Source organism: Oryctolagus cuniculus, chromosome 3 (assembly GCF_964237555.1).
Source record: "Oryctolagus cuniculus chromosome 3, mOryCun1.1, whole genome shotgun sequence".
Lineage (NCBI taxonomy): Eukaryota > Metazoa > Chordata > Mammalia > Lagomorpha > Leporidae > Oryctolagus > Oryctolagus cuniculus.
This window is the reverse complement of record NC_091434.1, coordinates 1,133,343-1,151,886: the sequence shown is the minus strand read 5'-3', so window position 1 is coordinate 1,151,886 and position 18,544 is coordinate 1,133,343. Positions and strand designations below refer to the sequence as shown.

Sequence of the window (18,544 nt, the reverse complement as noted above, 5' to 3'; positions counted from 1 at the left end):
CAGAGTTCTTGGGTTCCCTGAGGTCAGTGGCATTCATAACTAGGACACTTGGCCAGAGTGCGGGGTTGACAAGGGCTCATTGCTCGCAGTGAACGCCAGCCCTCACTCGCACTGCACCTGTTTCCCTCTGGAGCATTTATTTGTCCCAGGTCCCCGTGTACTTTGCATTTTAACTCCGTCACCCCTCCTGTCTGATGAGGTAGCCCAGGACTCACGTTGTCCCGCGAGCTCTCCCAGGGGCTGCAGGGGAAAGCTCCTGCCTGCTCAGGTGCCTTAAGGAAGCCCGAGAGGACCGAAGGTCTCTGCGCCCCAGAATGGATGATTTGGGGTGTGCTCAGGGGCTGTAGCAGCTTCCCTGTGGCTCTGCCCCTTCCATGGCCTGCAGCCATTGACTCTCTTGCCTTTCCTGGTATCGGGCAGAGTCCCTAAGGTGGAACTTAGCTGTGAAGGGAGCCAGTGTGAGGTCAGACATGGTGAGGACGCTGGCTAAGGCTGGGGGTAATGTGGGACCACCCTTGGCACAGCACCCATAGAGGCGAGGGCCTTTTGTGGCGCACCCATGAGCCATGGTACTGCGTGCTGGTGATGAGACTGTAAACGGGTAACCCTGCCCCAAAGCGGGTGGAAGGGCCGTGTGCAGCAGGCACGCACTTGTACCCATACTGTACACGATGACAGATACCCCACCTCTCAAATCACAGCAAAGGAGACAAGAGCATGGGTCCTACCTGGAGCCTGGAGCCCTCACAGTGGACAGCTGTGGTGTCCGGTGGACGTGATGAGCAGCTCCTGCGGGTGCCCAGTGACTCCAGGCTGGCCCAGTGAACAGACAAGACCCGAGCACATTCCGGAGAAGTGGGCTGCCTAGGGCAGGTGGAACGGGCGTGGCTTTTTCTGCTGTAGCACAGAAACTCCAGGGCCCTATTACACCAGCCGGCTGCTGGAGCTGCCCACACTGCCAATTAGCACGGCTGGCCTCTGAGGGGCCCTGGCAGCGTGGAGCTGGTGCCCACCCCAGTGGCCGCCTCCCGAGTGGAGACTGCTGTCCCCACGCCATCCTTGGCCCTGTGCCCAGCAAAGGTGATGTGAGGGCCTGTGCTGCAGGTAGAAGGGCCAGGCTTCTGTGGAAAACCTCACCTCCATGAGCCAGAGCAAGGCAGGGGGCGGGAGAAGGGGCCTCGAGGGGGTGCAGGACCGTGGGTGCAACGTTAGCTGCCCACTGAGTCCAGTCGGACGCCGGAGGCCCCCTGCAGCAGCCAGCGCTGCCTTCCTTGGCCAGGGTGAAGTCCACCAGCTCCGCAGGGGGAAGTCAGCGAACTTCGTGTGTGGGCCCAGAACTTGTGCGTTTACAGGAAAGATGGGTTAACCTCGTGAGAAACAACAGAATTAAGATAGCAGCAAATCGGCATCCCAGTTTAGACAAAAGTCTTTATTGGCTGGACACAAAGGGAACAGAGAACATTGTCTCCCCAGGGAAACAGGACGCATCCTCATCCCTACAGGACTCCATCCAGAGGCAGGCGGCAGCTTCAACAACACACTGAGGGCTAACACAAAAAGGGCTTGACTCAGTTACCCCTAACGTGGTCCTCTCTGTCTCCGAATCTGCTCATACCCACTTTACCCGATTCACTCTGAAGAGGGTGGAAAAAGGAAGTTAGACAAAGGGGGACCCTCTGGGCAGCCAGGCCTGCGGCCACCTTCACCCCCGATCTAAAACCGAACTCCCAGCTGTTGCCAAGAACTTCCCCAGCTGCAGGGAAGCCCCCAAACAAAGGCCAGGGACCTAGAATCGCCACCGCAGCTGCAGTCCAGGCTCTTATGACCTTCGCCAACTCATTGGTAATGGTGGGCCCTGGTTAAAGCTTTCAAATGGACGGCAGCCACGGAATGGGAAAATCATGGGAGGGTGTGAAGGATCCCTCCTCAGAGCCCCACAAGGGGGCCAGCAGGAGCGGAGTGCTCCCAGGATCGTCCCCCAGAATGCATCAGCTCATCACTCACTCTTGCGGGCAGAACGGAAGGGCCAGGTTGCGGCTGCTGTGCCTGTTCAGGACCACCGTCTGTGCCAGCACGAGCGTCTCCTGCAGGGACTGAGCTGTCTTCCCTGCTCCGGGGTGAGTGAAGTCTGCCCCACCCCAGGAGGGAAGTCCAGACATGACTGACCGGTGGCCCTGGCTGGACATTTGGAGGCCTCTGGAGAAAGAACCCTCAATGCCTGCAAGAGTGTGCACCCCAGACCAGAAGTGCTCGCTGGCACCAAAGCCTCGGTCCCTGTCCCTGGTGCTGAGGGTGAGGGGAAGAGGAAGTTTAACCGGCTGAGAGGTGAGGGATTGGCCGGTGACATCTTAAGACCTGCTGTCCCCTTGGGCTCTTAAGGAGGCTGCAAAGGAGGCTGGGCTGTGGAGCCAGCCAGGTGCTGAGGCCGGATGCCTCATACGTGCCCTGACTACGTCAGAGCCGTTCCCTGGGAAGCTTCCTCGCTGGCTGGGCTCTGTCACGAGGAGGACGTTGCTGGATGCTCAGTGCAACTAGGAAGCACAACCCATTATTTGGCTGAGCTCTGACAGAATAGAACATTGTGCTCAGAGACCCAGTGAGTTTTATGCGTCAGGGTGACGTCCACTGGGCCTGGAGCCCCGGCTTAGGCCCTCAGTCACCGGTACTGCTTTGCATTTCCAGGCATGGTGGCCAGGGAGGGCCGGGTCACTCCACAGCTGCAGCCAGCTTCCTCACGGTGGCTCTGGAATTCACAAGCAGCCGTCATCCATCTGTTTGAGCAGACATGGGATCAGCAGTTTTATTTGTTCACCAGAATGTGAAAACCAAGAAGTCTGGCGCAGTTCCACGCCTTTGCCTTTCCTGACTGTTGGCCTTGGTTACAGACAACCAGGACGCTGAGATGAGCCCGCCCACCCTCCGTCAGTCCAGCAGTCTGCCTCTTCTTTGGTCCACACTGTTCACCCACTAAGGGAGACACGGGGTTTTTACTCCCATGGTGATGGTCGACACGGAAGAGTCTCTGACGGGATCCTACTGCAAATTGTTCCTGGCGATGCCTTAAATAAGTGTGGGTGAGCAAAGATGAAGTAACTGGGGAATCCTGCACAATTTTAGAGGATCCCAGAGCCATGTTCTTGGACATAAACCTCTCTTTAATAAGCCAACAAATCTTTGAATGAATGAATGACACGATGCTCCGTGGTTGGTTGACACGATGCTCCGTGGTTGGTTGACAGGATGCTCTGTGGTTGGTTGACATGATGCTCTGTGGTTGGTTGACACGATGCTCTGTGGTCGGTTGACATGATGCTCCGTGGTTGGTTGACACGATGCTCCATGGTTGGTTGACATGATGCTCCATGGTTGGTTGACACAATGCTCCGTGGTTGATTGACACGATGCTCCGTGGTTGGTTGACATGATGCTCCGTGGTTGATTGACATGATGCTCCGTGGTTGGTTGACATGATGCTCTGTGGTTGGTTGACACGATGCTCCGTGGTTGGTTGACATGATGCTCCATGGGTGGTTGACATGATACTCTGTGGTTGGTTGACACGATGCTCCGTGGTTGGTTGACATGATGCTCTGTGGTTGGTTGACATGATGCTCTGTGGTTGGTTGACACGATGCTCCATGGGTGGTTGACATGATACTCTGTGGTTGGTTGACATGATACTCTGTGGTCGGTTGACATGATGCTCTGTGGTTGATTGACATGATGCTCTGTGGTTGATTGACACGATGCTCTGTGGTTGGTTGACATGATGCTCTGTGGTTGGTTGACATGATGCTCTGTGGTTGGTTGACACGATGCTCCGTGGTTGATTGACACGATGCTCCATGGGTGGTTGACATGATACTCTGTGGTTGGTTGACATGATACTCTGTGGTCGGTTGACATGATGCTCTGTGGTTGATTGACATGATGCTCTGTGGTTGATTGACACGATGCTCCGTGGTTGGTTGACATGATGCTCTGTGGTTGGTTGACACGATGCTCCGTGGTTGGTTGACATGATGCTCCGTGGTTGGTTGACACGATGCTCCGTGGTTGGTTGACACGATGCTCCGTGGTTGGTTGACACGATGCTCTGTGGTTGGTTGACACGATGCTCCGTGGGTGGTCCAGAGTGGATATTGTCTGTTGACGGGACCTTTGCCAGGCTTGAATGCACTGTGGCCACGTGTGTCCTCACCAGGTGAAGGACGTCTCCCAGGGCCACCCACTGAGCACAGCAATGCTTTCACGATGTGGAACCCAGAGACTGGAGAGCGACGTCAGAGAAAGACTGTGCTGGAGCCGGGCTGGAAGGGACGCTAGCAAGTTCTCACCACCCACGTGGCAGTCAGAGTCAAGACCCTGGACCTGAAGTCCACATGTCACAGCTCCAAAGTGTTCCTCCCAAGACTCCAGGACTGTCCACCTGTGGAGACCTTCAGGCAAAGGTGACAGGGAAGCTTCCCTGGGCGCAGAGGACATCCTGGGTGTGGACAGCTTCCCCTCAGCCATGGATCAAGACTCCTCTGCCACCTCGGTGGTCTTACCTCCCCCTTCTGCCCCAGGCCTTTCCCTCCCCCTTCAGGAAAATCCATCCGAGCAAAACCGAACGCTTCCCGGACGCTGCGCTAGGAAGTCAGAGCAAAGGCTGGGCTTGCGGGCTGACGCCCACACTGCGAGGGGGCAGGACGCTGGTGCCTGTGCCTCTCGCTCCCAGTGGGCCGCCCTGACTGCAGACATCGCTGCTGTGTGCTTTCCTGGACTTCCTAGGAACGGCGCTCTCGATGTCCAGTTAATGACCCGGCACCACCAAATACAGAAAACCCAGCAGGGTGCCGCCTGGAAAAGGCAGGTGGTGCCTCCTGGCGTCATGCACCTCGGGACGCGTGGGTCCAGGTCGCTGCCTGGATGATGTCACCAGATTAAGCGCGGTAGGGTCCTTTCCCATCAGTGTGGCTGTGTTCTTATGCTAACCAACGACCCCCAAAACGTGAGCTTCTCACTGGGCCTTGGTCAGCCACCAGGCAGCTGACTCCCGCTTAAACACCACGAAGGGTCCCTCTTTTCTAGCCCCCAGGGATCCACACTGGGTCTGCAGAGGATGTGTGTGCCCTGTTCTGCCTCCTCTCTGGGCGGGTCCTGCTGTTTGACCCGCTTACTCCTACCTTTCCAGAGAGTCCGGGTAGCAGCTGCCATGACCAGAGGCCCGTGCGAAGACCGGAATTAGCACAAACCTCGAAACGGGTGCAGCCAAGCGGGACTCTCTTGTTCCAGAAAAGGAGGAAAGGTTCCGGTGGGCTTTGGGGGCTCAGTCTTACGAGCAGTGGGGCGTGGGTGGTACGGAATTTGACGCTGATCCATAAACCGGGGGAAATCTTGAGTTTTGTAGCCACCCAGACCTCCCCCATTCTCTCAAAAAGCCTCCCACACAACCAACAAGCCACTGAAGGAACGCCGTTTAGCCGACGGCCCCATTTGCTCAGGGTGGGGACTTGCACGCTGCACAGAGGCCGCGCCCACCTCCCCTTTGCCACGCAAAGCTTAGTTCGGGAGACACACACTCGTGTTTCTCCAGGAGGTAGGCAGCCCTCAGGGAAGCTGACCGTCGGTGCGTGGGCAGGCTCGGCTCTCCCAGGGGCTGCCGATGGTTCAGTTCTCCTGCTGTGGTTTGCGTCCCAGGCTGCCGTGGGGTACAGGCACCCTGGCCCCCCGGTGGCTCTCCTTGGCCCCTGCCCTCTGGGTGTGCCGTGTCTCCTCTTGCTCCAGGGAGCACCAGGTGCCCTTCCACTTAGCACAGTGCCATCCGCCACCCGTCCAGTACTCAGCGTCTGTCTCCCGGTTGCCCACGGGGCACCAGGCAGCACTCTGGCTTCAAGGATCCCAGAGTGAGAAGGACAGCCGTGGGTCCTGCCGCCCAGGGCTTCTGCCCACACTGCAGCCCAACCAGAACCAGCTCACGCAGCAAGAACACGGCTTTGTTCCTCAGTAGCTGACTGGCTCGGGGTGGGACTGCTGTCCTCCCCGGGCCTCCGTGTCCAGGACAGAAACCCAGGGGCACTGGCCATTTCCCGGACACGTGGTGCCTCGGGGGCACTGTAGCCCCCTTCACCACGCGGCTCGGGATTTCAGCACGCTAACACGCTGACGTTTACGACGTCCGAGTCTGATGACCTCAGGCTTTCTCTTTATGAAATGTGCATGGCGGTTTTAGAGGTGGGGAAATTTAATAGACTTTTAAAATATCCTGCTTTGCTCACAGATAAAATGAAGAGAATGACCGTATTACAATGCCAGCAACATACCCGTGACACTTCCTCTGTGAACTGTAGGGGACAGACGTGGGCATCACTGCTTTACAACAAAGGTCATACTACAGTAATGGAAAGAATTTCCTTTATGACAAATCAAGAGGCCTCCCCGAGGGGCTGCGTCTCACCAGCGGGGCTTCCAGAAGCAGAGGCCCCTCCTACTGTGCACCTTGACCCAAGCCCAGAGCCTTTCTCAAGGCGTCCTTGAACTCTTTGTTCCTCAGGCAGTAGATCAAGGGGTTCATCATGGGCGTGAGCACCGTGTACACTGCAGAGATGAGCTTGTTGGAGCTCCGCGTATCAATGGCCTGGGGCCGGACATACATGAAGATCATGGCCACGTAGAAGACGGTGACGACAGTGAGGTGGGAGGCGCAGGTGGAGAAGGCTCTCCAGCGGCCGGTGGCTGAGGGGATGCGCAGGACAGCCAAGGTGATGTGTCCGTAAGAGAGGACGGTGGCCAGGAGCGGGAACACCAGGATGAGGAAGGCCAGGACGAAGTCCACCAGCTCTGCCCTGGAGAAGTCTGTGCAGGCCAGCTTGAGGATGGGCGAGATGTCACAGAAGAAGTGGTTCAGGACGTTGGAGCCACAGAACGTGGCGCTGGAGATGAAGTAGACCTTGACGACGGAGATGGTGAAGCCGCTGGCAAAGGAGAAGGCCACCAGCTGGACGCACAGCCCCGTGGTCATGATGACTTGGTAGCGCAAGGGGTGGCAGATGGCCACGTAGCGGTCATAGGCCATGGAGGCCAGGAGCACACACTCGGTGCACACCAGGGAGCTGAAGAAGTAGAGCTGTGTCATGCACCCCACAAAGGAGATGTGTCTCCGCTGGAGCAGGAGGCCGTCCAGCATCTTGGGGATGATGTCGGATACATACCAGACCTCCAGGAAAGACAGGGAGCCCAGGAAGTAGTACATGGGCCTGTGGAGGGGGGTGCTGCTCCAGACGGTGAAGATGATGGCCAGGTTCTCCACCAGGACAAAGAGATAGGTGAGCAGGAAGAGGAGGAAGAGTGCGTACTGCAGCCGGGGGGCGGTGGGGAAGCCCAGCAGGATGAACGTGCTGACCGTGGTGACATTCTCCCCCCTCATCTTCCGTGGCTGGAAGAGAGCAAGGGGCAGGTGTGGGGGCTGCCTTCCCCCCTCATCTTCCGTGGCTGGGAGATGGGAGATGGCAGGGGGCAGGTGTGGGGGCTGCCTTCCCCCCTCATCTTCCGTGGCTGGGAGAGAGCAGGGGCAGAGGACACAGAGCTGACGCCCAGGAGAGGACCAGCCCCACAGTCGGACACCTCGCTCCTGGGAGCAGGGGGCACAGCACCACATCTCCACGGTGCCATTTAACCCGGGGTGTGGGTCCGGGTCCCTGTGACTGAGTCCCTGGAGCAGCCTGTCTACACCTCCTCGCGCAAGCATCCCGCGGTGCTCATGAAGTGGAGACCACTTTATGGATGATTTTTCACAACCGAATTCTCCCAGGAGTCTAATGACAACCAGCAGCTCTCTGCACCGACTCGCACCCATCACTGTCATGGCTGCCTGTGGCATTTGGATTTACTGTCTGGTGTCTGACATATTTTTTCCAATTCGTTTGGATTTGACACTTTGCCTGGTTTCAGAGTTGGCTTTGTATGGGAATGCGCGGCCAGCAGAGATCCGGGATCTTGGGGGACCAGGGCTATGTGACCAAATCCCAGCGCACCAGGGCAGTGGTCAGTCTCGGGTGTGAGCTTCTCAGGAGGGAGAAGGCAGCCGGGGCCAGGAGGGAAGAAGTGACCTTGTCCTGGAGGCTCTGTAGCTGGGGCCGGGGCGGGCACCCAGCAGCACAGGACAAGCGTGAGGGATGGGGAGGGAACGGCTGGAAACAAGGGCTCACACGCACAGGTTGTGTGCTCGTCCCCAGTGCCAGACCGAGTGGGCGACTGTGTCCTTGCCCTGTCACTCACGAGCGTCGCAGCACAGCCACCTCTGGGAGTTCTCTGCACTGCCCCGGGGAGTGAAGCCCCCGTCTCCGTGAGGCCGCAGAGACAGCGTCAGGGACCTACCAGGGTGCACCCGCGGTGCTGGAGCAGCGGGACGCCGACCCAGGTCTTCGAGCGCCAAGGCTGTGGCTCCTCCCGTGGAGCAGTGACAACAGAACAGGTGAGCCCACTGGGGCTGGGTGGAGGCTTGGGATTGTTCAAACGGATGGAGGTGGCCACAAAAACAGAGGTCACAGAACCCGGAGGCTGTGCGCAGGTTTGCTGAGGAACCTCAGTTCCATCTGGGACAGATGCCACTGCTCCAGGATGCCCGCAGGCGGTCCCCGGCGCTGCCCGGAGCCACGCCCAGCCCGCGCCAGGGCCGCAGCTAGGGGGACACGCGGGCCAAGGGCAGTGTCTCTTCCTGAGAACCCCAGGCCTACGTGGGGTCCGGCCCCGAGGGGGTTTCTACCATGACCGGTGCGGGCTGGAGCTGGGCTTTTGTCCCTGAGCAGAACCTGGGTTTCCTTTTAGTCCAGGTCCAACTCTCCCTGCAGGAGCCAGCGCAGAAACGGGTCACCCAGCCAGGCCGGGGCCAGGAGGACGGCCCTGCTCCCCAGCGGACATCTGCCGGGTCCCTCAGCCCCTGGGCTGCAGCGCCGGGTGGAGGGACGCAATCCTCAGGGTTTCTCCGGCTGCTCTCTCAGTGGACCTTTACATGAGAGACAGAAGCAGGGGAGAAGGGGACACATGCAGGGCAGGGGGCTCGGGCCCCTCGGCTCTGACCCATGGCCTCCCTCATGGCCCGGTGTCCAGGTGTGCGGGGCACAGCGCCAGGTCCTGCCTGCTCCAGCTGGGATAAGGAGGGCGCCGAGTGCCTGGACCAGCCCATGCTCTGCGGGGTCTCTCCCGTTTCTCTGTAGCGGCCATTGAGGGGCTCCCTCATGGGGGCCGGCAAAGCAGGAGGTGGACAAGGTGGGATGGGGGCCTCGCACCTGCAGTGGGGGAGGGTGCTGGCGGGAGCGTGGGCCTCGGGGTGGGGGTCCCAGTCCTGGCCTTGCTCCGATCGCCTTCCATGAGGGAACAGGTCCAGGGCTGGCCACCCAGACAGGGACACAGCCCTGTAGGGCGGGCACCAAGGAGACTCACCGCGGGCTCTGTGGGCCCCCCGGCCCTCCGCCTGCGTCTTCCACCTGCTGCAGCCCGGAGGCTCACGCTTCTGCCACTGGCCACACCGAGCGGCCCGTCCCACGCAGCCTGGCTGGCCCTGAGTCGTGAGTGACGGTTAAAAGAAGCCGGGACAGGCGGGGCCGGGGCTTCCTCCCCTGCGCACACGCTCGAGGCCTCCAGGGCCCAATTACCGTGGTGGAGGCATAACTGCCCCCGCCGCCAATTAGCAGGAGCCCCGCGTGCTGGGCGGTGTCTGCTGAGACCCAGGCCTGTCCAGGCTCTCCCCGTGTGCTCGGTCCCCGGCCCCACGTGACTCCTGCTGCCCTCTGCCTCTGGGGCCAGGGAAGCTGCCTCTCCGGCCTGGGCTCCCAGGACCATGCCGGGCAGTGGGGCCGGGGTGCTGTCACTCGCACGGACACAGGGAAATCCAGGCTGCTGACGTGAGACTGCGAGTGGTTGTCCACAGGTGGCCGACACGGACACCGGGGTCAGCCCCAGCCCCGGTGGGCCTGCCTGGCAAACATTTGCCACAGGTGGTGCAAGGAGCCTAGGAATCAACAGTGCTGGAATGTGGGGGCTCCTGTTCCCCTGTGGCCGCCCGGAGACACAGGCACGTCGGCCCCGGAGCTGGCTCGCTCCCACCATCTCCCCCAGGATTTTCCCATCAGGTGGTCCCAGGGCTATGGTTCTCTAAGCAAGATTCTGGCTGTCCACCTGGGGTCTGCTCAGAGTTGGTCAGCTGGGAGCCACTCACCGGACACCACGCACCGGGCAGCTCCGCAGGTGGAGGAAGTCAGCCCCAGAGGGAAAGAAGTCGCTTCAAAAAGTTCACGGGGAAGTAGGAGTTTTGAAAAAAATCATGCATGGATCGCAGATTTTTGCACTAAAATAAATTTGTCTGTTAATGCTGTTTTCACAGGAATTTCCAAAATGCCCTGGCGGCGTGGTCTGGCGTGACCCACTTCCATTTTGTTCCGGATCCTTCTGGAACCTTCGGGAGTGTTCTCCAACAACACCCAGGTGCTATGGGCAGTTTTCCTGTCGTGCTGTCAATCGTGGGCGGCAGCTTTGAGGTGCAGTAGCTACCAGGAACCGGAATCCCAGGCGCCAGGCTGAGGCCTCTGGGGAATTTCCAGTCTCAATTCCAGCGTTTGCCACTGGGGGGCACTGCTGGGCTTCGGTCATGAGCGCCCGCCGGCCCGTGTGAGGTGGACACAGGCCCCAGGCCACAGGTGGAGCTGCTGCTTTCTGCTCTCTGCGTGCAGACCCAGCCCTGTCTGGGGTGGGAGCCAGCGATGACCCCCACGTGGCCGGCACCTCCACAGCCAGCACACAGCCCTGCCCGGCTCGGCGCTGCTTCCTGGGGTCCCGGGCTGGGCCGTGAGGCCAGTGTGTGCACAGCCGCCTGTGGAACGTCTGGGGGCTTCTGCCCTCACTGGCCTGAGACCTTCCGTGTAGCCTCGGTCGGTTGTGCACACCGCGGCGCGTTTAGGCCGGGCCGGGGCCTCGGGTCCTGCTGCTCCTGTGACAGCAAATCTGCACCTCCTCGCACTCAGCACCTGCCCATCTACACCGCTCTGACCAGCGAGCACGTGAGTGCAGTGGAGGTGACTCAGGGACACGTGCCTGGGCTTGCTGTGCCCCTGCACCGCTGAAACCGTGCTGAGGCCTGAGTCCCGCTCGGAGAAGCCACGCCCATGTCCACAGCAGCGGCCGTGCCCACACGTGGCCACGTGGACTGCTGCACAGCCCCTGCTAAGCTGCTGCCGAGGTCGTGACCTTGCCCGTGGACAGGGGCTCAGACTCAGGCCACGCCAGGCTTCCGTTCCGTGTCGGGTTAACAGCGATCAAACGTGGCAGAGGTGGGAAGGGCCCCCTGGAGGCGACGTTGGGGTTAAGGCATGGCGGCCACTTCACACCGAGCCCCTTCAGCCCCCACTACAGGCGCCCAGCCCCTCACCCTCAGCCCAGCACCACGGGCTCCCCGTCCAGCCGCGGCCCTCGTGTGCCCACGAGTCTTGGAACCACACCGCTGCTCCCAAATCAGGCCGGCCTGGGGAAGTCCCCGCTCACCCTCGGCCTGTGTCACCCATGCCGGGCGCGGGTCCGCCCTCGTCCTGACGAGAGGACGGAGGGCTGCAGCGGGGTCCTGAGGGAAGGTGAATGCCCACAGTAGGGCACAGAGACATGGCGTGGGCACCGGTCATGTGGCGTGGGCATGGATGTGTGACCTGGGCACCGGTTATGTGGCACGGGCATGGGTCGTGTGGTGTGGGCATGGATGTGTGGTATGTGCATGGATCGTGTGATGTGTACTGGTCGTGTGACATGGGCACAGGTCGTGTGGCATGGGCACAGGTCATGTGGCGTGGGCATGGATGTGTGACCTGGGCACGGGTTGTGTGGTGTGTGCATGGGTCGTGTGGCATGGCACAGGTCGTGTGGCGTGTGCATGGGATGTGTGGTATGTGCACGGATCATGTGATGTGTACTGGTCATGTGGCGTATGCATGGGTCATGTGACGTGGGCACAGGTAGAACTACTCAGCGTTGTCAGGATGTGAACGCTCGCCTGCTGATGCGCTGACTCAGCACGTTCACAATAAAGACGAGACGCACACAAGCCCCCGATGCTGAGCGCCTGCTCCCAGGTTTGCTCGGGAAGGAGGGGCCTACAGTGAGAATCGTGCCGAGAAGACGGGGGCTGCCTGACTTCCCTTCTCCTTCTTCAAGCTTGTCCCAGGGTCACCGTCCACTGGTCCCAGGGTCACCGTCCACTGGTCCCAGGGTCACCATCCACTGGTCCTGGGATCACCATCCACTGGTCCTGGGATCACCGTTCACTGGTCCCGGGGTCACCGTCCACTGGTCCCAGGATCACTGTCCACTGGTCCCGGGATCACCGTCCACTGGTCCTGGGATCACCGTCCACTGGTCCCGGGCATCACTGCCCAGCTCCACGCATCGGCCCAGGGCCCTGGTGGTGGCAGTGAGAACCTTGCCTCCCACGCAGCACACTTCCTGCCCTTGTGAGCTCATCAGCCAGAGGCCCCGGGCCCACACTCTGAGGACGAGCGCTGCTGGCTGATGTCGCGGCTTCTCTCAGGCTACAGCGGTTGCGTCGAGGAGAGATCGGCCCAAGGACAGACGTGGTCCAAGGATGCACAGCTCAACAGAGCCCGGAACCCACACATAAATGGTGCACTGGGTTTTTATACAAGTGCAAGGTCACGGGGGAAAGATGGTCTATTCTCTCTCATTTATCTTTAGATCCATTTTTTGAAAGGCAGAGATACAGAGGAGAAACAGAGAGAGGGAGGGAGGGAGAGAGGAGAGAGAGAGAGAGAGAGAGAGAGAGAGAGAGAGGGAGGAACATGGCTCCATCCGTTGGTTCATTCCCCAAATTGTCACAATGGCTGGGCTGGGCCAGGCAGAAGCCAGGAGCCAGAAGGTTCGTCCGGGTCTCCCCTGTGGGTGCAGGGCCCCAAGCACGTGGGCCATCCTCCACCGCTTTCCCAGGAGCATTAGCAGGGAGCTGGGTCGGAAGTGGAGCAGCCGGGACTTGAACCAGTGCCCGCATGGGATGCCGGCACTGCGAGTGGAGGCTTAGCCTCTACACCACAGCGCCGGACCCCGAGGGTCTTTTCAACAACGGAGGATTCCCCTGAAGTTGTGTGTGTGGAGGGCACTTCGCTCTTCAACCGAGTTTTGCTTTTCCTGTAGGTTTTTGAGTGGGATTTTCCTTCTGAGACAAGTATTCGAGCTGTAGTTTATTGGAGTGCGGAGGTTCGTGGACTTGGCCACGTGCGCACACTTGGGGAGCATGATCGCCATCAGGATGGAATGTTCCGTCACCCAGGAAGGAAGCGGCCTCTGTCCCTGCCCGGGGACGCTACGGATGTGCGTCGGGTTCCGGGCGGCTCTCAGCTCTGCATACCCAGATCCACGCGGCATGGCTGCCCCCGGGCTTTGAGATTCATCTGTGTCACGTGTGCGCCCGTAATCGGCCCCTCCTTGTTGCAGGTGGTATCCACCAAATATCTGTCTGTCTGTTAGGCTAGCTGTGCGTTTTGGCTATTATTGATAAAAAAAAATTAGTAGGAATATTTGTGTATGTATCTTTGTGCCTACAGAGAGTTATTTATTTATGTTACATAAAGAAGTGTGATTTTCTGGGTGATATAGAAAAATCTATTCTGAGCTATGTAAGAAACAACATTTAATTATCTTTATTTATTTGAGAGGTAGAAGGGGGGGGCTCCCACCTGCTGGTGCACTCCTCAGTGCCCACAGCAGCTGGGCCAGGCCAAGGCCGGGGTCCAGGAGCTCCACGCCTGTCTCCCACGTGGAGCTGCCTGGGCCTCACTGCGCCGACGCGGAACGCGGGCGTGGCGAGCAGCATCCTCCCGGTGGCACCAGACCTGTGCCAATGGTGGCCACACCAGACCTGTGCCAATGATGGCCACACCAGACCCGGGCCGACGGCGGCCGCTGTTCCCCCTCGCCAGCCGGGTCTGAGGGTGGAGGGCCGGCACCCTCCCTGCTGGAATCAGCCGTCCCAGCGAGGTCAGGGACGCGGCCTGCAGGTGCCTGCCGTGTGCGTGTCCGGTTTCCCGCCTGTCGGGAGCCGCGAGTTCACCTCTGCCGCGGCGTCGATGCCGGCACAGACTGAAGCTCCTGGATCAGCGCCCACCGATGCCCACAGGGCGGGCAGCTGCGCCCCAGCCCTGTCACCTCCCGGCCTGCGCCAGGCCGAGGGGTTCGGGCGGACGCCGCGCAGCGCTGAGGGCCCTCGGCGCGGCTGAGGTGAGCATGGCTGCTCTGCTTACCGACACGCATCTTTTTTATTTTCAACGTATTTCCATGTTGTTTGAAAGAGAGGAAGCGAGCGGGCGTCCAGCCGTGGTTCACCCGCCGATGTCCGCAGCCGCCAGGGCCAGTCAGGCCGAGCGGGCGACGCGGTCTCCCGGCGTGGATGGGCTGCGCGCGGGCGCCATCGCTGCTGCCGTCCCGGCCTGGGCGGAGGAGCGGGCACTCGAACCCGCACCGTTCTACTCCCCTAACACAGTCACGGTGACTCAGCCCGAATACGCGCTAACCTGAACCCCGGCTTCTACGGGTCTGCATCTGCTGAACTTGGGGCGCTTGGCGCCGCTCCCCGGGCCTGGCCTGCCGGCCCTTTTTCCTGTAGCATCTTCTTTGCATTCCCCTAGAAGTGTCTCACGACCTCCCCTGAAGTTGGAAAAGTCTTCATTTTAAATCCGTTTTCTGGGAAGGTTCCTCTAAGATCGGGATTATTCTGCATTCGATTCTTGACTGCAAAACCACATGGGTCTGGAACTTTCTCCGCAAGATTTTGTTTACAAATTCCGTTTATTGAGTAGATGCCTAGTGTTGCAACTTCCTTTTAACAAATTAGTCTTTTTAAAAAAATATTATTTATTTACTTATTTATTTGAAAGGCAAAGAGACAGATGGGGGAGAGAGAGAGACAGAGCCTCCACCCTCTGCCTCACTCTGCAGACCGCCATGGCCAGGAGGCCCCGCCAGGAGCGGGAACTCAAGGTGGGCCCCCACAGGTGGCAGGAACCCAGCCACGTGCACACCAGCAGGACGCTGGCGTGGACACCAGAGCCAGGGCTTGCACCAGGCGCCCAGTGTGGGACGCGGCTGTCTGCATGCCGGCCTAGCCCACGGCGCCGACGCCAGCCCAGCTGTTGAGGGCTTCGCCATGCCTGCTTCAGCTTTGGGAAGATGCACCTGTACGCGTCTGAGCATGTCGTCTTGGCGGCTGGATTTAGTGCAGCTCCAGTCACCTTCAGGAGTCGTGGGAAAGATGTCTCCCTTTCTCCAGTCTATGGCCTGGCCGAAGAAACCCCTGTGAAGACCTTTGCCACATCTAGCAGCCCTGGGGCATCGCAAGCCAAGTCCCTGTGCCAGGCCCTGGCCTGAGGGCGTGACCGCCAACCCCAGGAGAGGGCCAGCGTGAGATGGCCGCTTCCATGCAGCAGGGGTCAGGAGGTCACTGAGCGGAGCGGCCAGGGCCACGTGGCTCAGCCAACCGCGCTTGCGATGGCCTGTGTGGCAAAGCGAAGCTCAGACTCTAAAGCCAGAACATTCTCTGAGGATAAAGGCGATCAGATCCTCCAGGGGCAGAGGCCGAGTGGTGCTCCCTTCAAAATGCCTGAGGCCGCTGGTCAGATGATCGGGCCTAAGGCCGCCTCGAAGACCAGGCTGACCCGGCTCCACTCGCACAACGGAGACCTTGTTCTGCACACTGCAGACGGGCGCAAAGGGAGAGGAGCCCTCAGGACACCCGCTGAGCCCCCAGGAGGACACCCATTGAAGCCCCCACCCCCTCCTCCTCTCCCCTCTGTGGGGTTCCGTCTCCTCAATAGTGCCCCGGGCTTTGTGTAAACATGGTGACAGGTGTGGCACTTCTAGAGCTCAGTTCATTTGGATTGTTTTATATTCAGATCGCTAAAGAGTTTCTCAAACTAATTCTTTTGTGTTGAGATACTTACGTGAGTTGTAAGAAACAACACAGTTTCCGCCGTGTGGCAAGATCCGTCTTTACGTCTTTACGTGCGGGCTGGGGCTCTGCTGTGGGGATGCACTGCTGCTTGTTTTGCCTGTGAAGATTGGATTCGCCCCTCGATCTGTTGAAAAGGATAAGCTCCCAGCCTCGGATTCCGCCTCGTATTTGTCCGAAGTTGGCATACCTCTTTGTCCTTAGTGTTAGAATCGACTGGCGGTGCCGTCCTGTGGGATTTGTCTCTGTAATATGTTCAGTTACTAATTCCCCGTGTTCAGCAGCTGGGGATCTGTCTGGCTGTCCTATTTCCTTGAGTTAATTTGGCAGCTGTGCCCTTCCAGGGTTTTCTGTTTTCTCTCGGTTGTCAGTTTCGTTGGCCTCGGGGTGCCTGCCGGGCTCGTGGCAACGCCCGTCTCAAGCACAGCCTCGTGCCAGGGCCTGCTCCTTCTCTCTGTTTGTGCTGGTCGAGCTAAAAGTCGGGAAATGCTGCTGCTGTTTATCAAGAACCAACCTCGGGTAACTGAGTTCTGGGGCTGCGCTCGCTGGTCCATTGATCTCCACGCGGTCTCCCTCCTCTGCCCACCTTTGTTTCAGTTTTTCCTCCTCCCCGAGATTTTCAATGTAAAAGCATAAAATTATTTATTCTAAATATTTCTTCCTTTTTAACATAGGTATTAAAGGCTGTAAGTCCCCATGTAAACAATGCTTTGATTTATCCCTTACATTCTTTATGCTGCATTTTCATTTTCATTGAGTTAAAATACCTTTGAATTTCCACTGCGATTCTTTTTTGACACAGGGGTTATGGTTATTCATGCTGTGAATTTCCAAGTATTTGTAAACATCCAAATATTGCTGACTTCCAATTTATTTACACTGTGATGAGAAAACTTACTTTGCATTATTGAGACTTGTTTTTCGTGCAGCCTTTGGTCTGCCCTGGAGAACGGAACTGTGTTGAGAGAATAATCCGCACTGTGCTGCTGTCGGGAGGGTGTTCTGTAGCCGGCCGCTAGGACGAGCTGCCTGACGGCCAGTGCAGGCGCCCCCGGCTTTGCTGCTTTCGCCTGCACGTTCCAGCAGTCGCTGAGCGCGAGGACTCCAACTCCTCCCGCGGGTTTCCTGTCTCTCGTCCGGGCTGTCATGCTCCCCTTCATGTATTTTGGGGCTCAACTGTAAGAGACATATTTGTTGATAATTATATCTTCCTGCTGAACTGGCCTATCTATCAATATCAATGCCCTGTGTCTTACTGAAAGGGTTTTAAACTTATTTCGTTTGGTATTACTGTAGCTAATTCAGCTCTCTGTTTATATGTTTTATGAAAACCTTTGTTTTCAAACCATGTGCATCATACAAACCACACGTTAATTGGGTCTGTTTTTAAGAAACTGATTCTTGGGGCCGGCGCCGTGGCTCACTTGGTTAATCCTCCGCCTGCGGCGCCAGCATCCCATATGGGCACCGGGTTCTAGTCCCGGTTGCCCCTCTTCCAGTCCAGCTCTCTGCTGTGGCCCGGGAGGGCAGTGGAGGATGGCCCAGGTGCTTGATCTGGGAGCAGAGCCAGGCACGCTGACCGAACGCAGGCTTCCCAAGCAGAATCTCAACCACTGCAAAAACGCCCACCCCAGCCCCTCTTCTTGATGTTTCTGGAGTGGCTTTCTCAGCGATTGCCCTGTTAAAATGAGCACCTTAAATCCAACAGTCTGGTTCGGGCAAATGCTAATTTACTTTTAATAGTGTGTAGAAACTTCCTCCTAGCCCCTTTCCTCCCCCTGCCTTGGGGCTTCTCTCATGCAAGTACAAGTTTGTATGCTACATCCCAGTGAGTGTAGGTTTATACCTGCTGTTGTGTGCAGTTAGCTTCTAAGGATAAGAAGGAGCTAAGTTATCACTTAGTATGCTTCAGTTTCTGTCTGAAAGACCCTTTAGTAATTTTTGTAAGGGCTAATAAAAAGCTCATCCATTAGAAGATATGGGAATATTTTCATTTATTCTTCATTTATAAAACATACCTGATACTCAGAGAGAGAGAGAGAAAGAGAGAGAGAGAGAGAGAGAGAGAGAGAGAGAGAGAGAGAGATTGGAGACAGCCTGCATCCATTCACCTTCCAAATGCCCACACTGGCCCCACAGCAAGGGCTGGGGCGCCCACACAGGTCCCCCCCCCCGTGCTGTCAGGTGCAGCTGCTTGAGCCATTGCCGCTGCCTCACGGGAGCTGCAGGGGCGGGAAGCTGGGAACGCGTGAGCCCAGGCGCTCCAGTAAGGGCCAGGGAGTCTCAGCTGGCATCTTAAATGCCCACCTCTCTTCCTTTTTCTGAATTTTATTTTATTTGAAAAGCAGAGAGAGAGAGAGAGAGAGAGAGAGAGAGAGAGAGAGATTTCCATTCTACTGGTTCACTCTCCTATTGCCTGCAAGGGCCAGGGCTGGGCCAGGTCAGAGCCAGCAGCCAGGAGCTCCATCCAGGTCCCCCTGTGTGTGGCGGGGACCCAGCCACTGAGCCTCCACCTCTGCCTCGCCAAGTGTGCATTGGCAGGAGCCTGGGACTGGGAGTGGAGCGGGG

General features: G+C 58.4%; 1 protein-coding gene across 2 annotated transcripts in view; it reads right to left on the bottom strand.

Annotated features, from left to right (window-relative positions):
• Positions 1-1,250: 1,250 nt before the first annotated feature.
• LOC100343441 (olfactory receptor 6B2) overlaps positions 1,251-18,544 on the bottom strand; it is a 69,922-nt gene continuing 52,628 nt past the window's right edge. The window contains exons 2-3 of one of the 2 annotated variants that reach the window (XM_017339490.3): positions 15,969-17,152; positions 1,251-7,417 (exon numbers count right to left, since the gene is read on the bottom strand). In XM_017339490.3, the coding sequence (XP_017194979.3) occupies positions 6,470-7,408 (939 nt within the window). In that variant the 5' untranslated portion in view covers positions 7,409-7,417; positions 15,969-17,152 and the 3' untranslated portion in view covers positions 1,251-6,469. Of the gene's footprint in view, positions 17,153-18,544 lie in introns of both variants that reach the window. The other variant, XM_070069939.1, reaches the window with a different exon arrangement.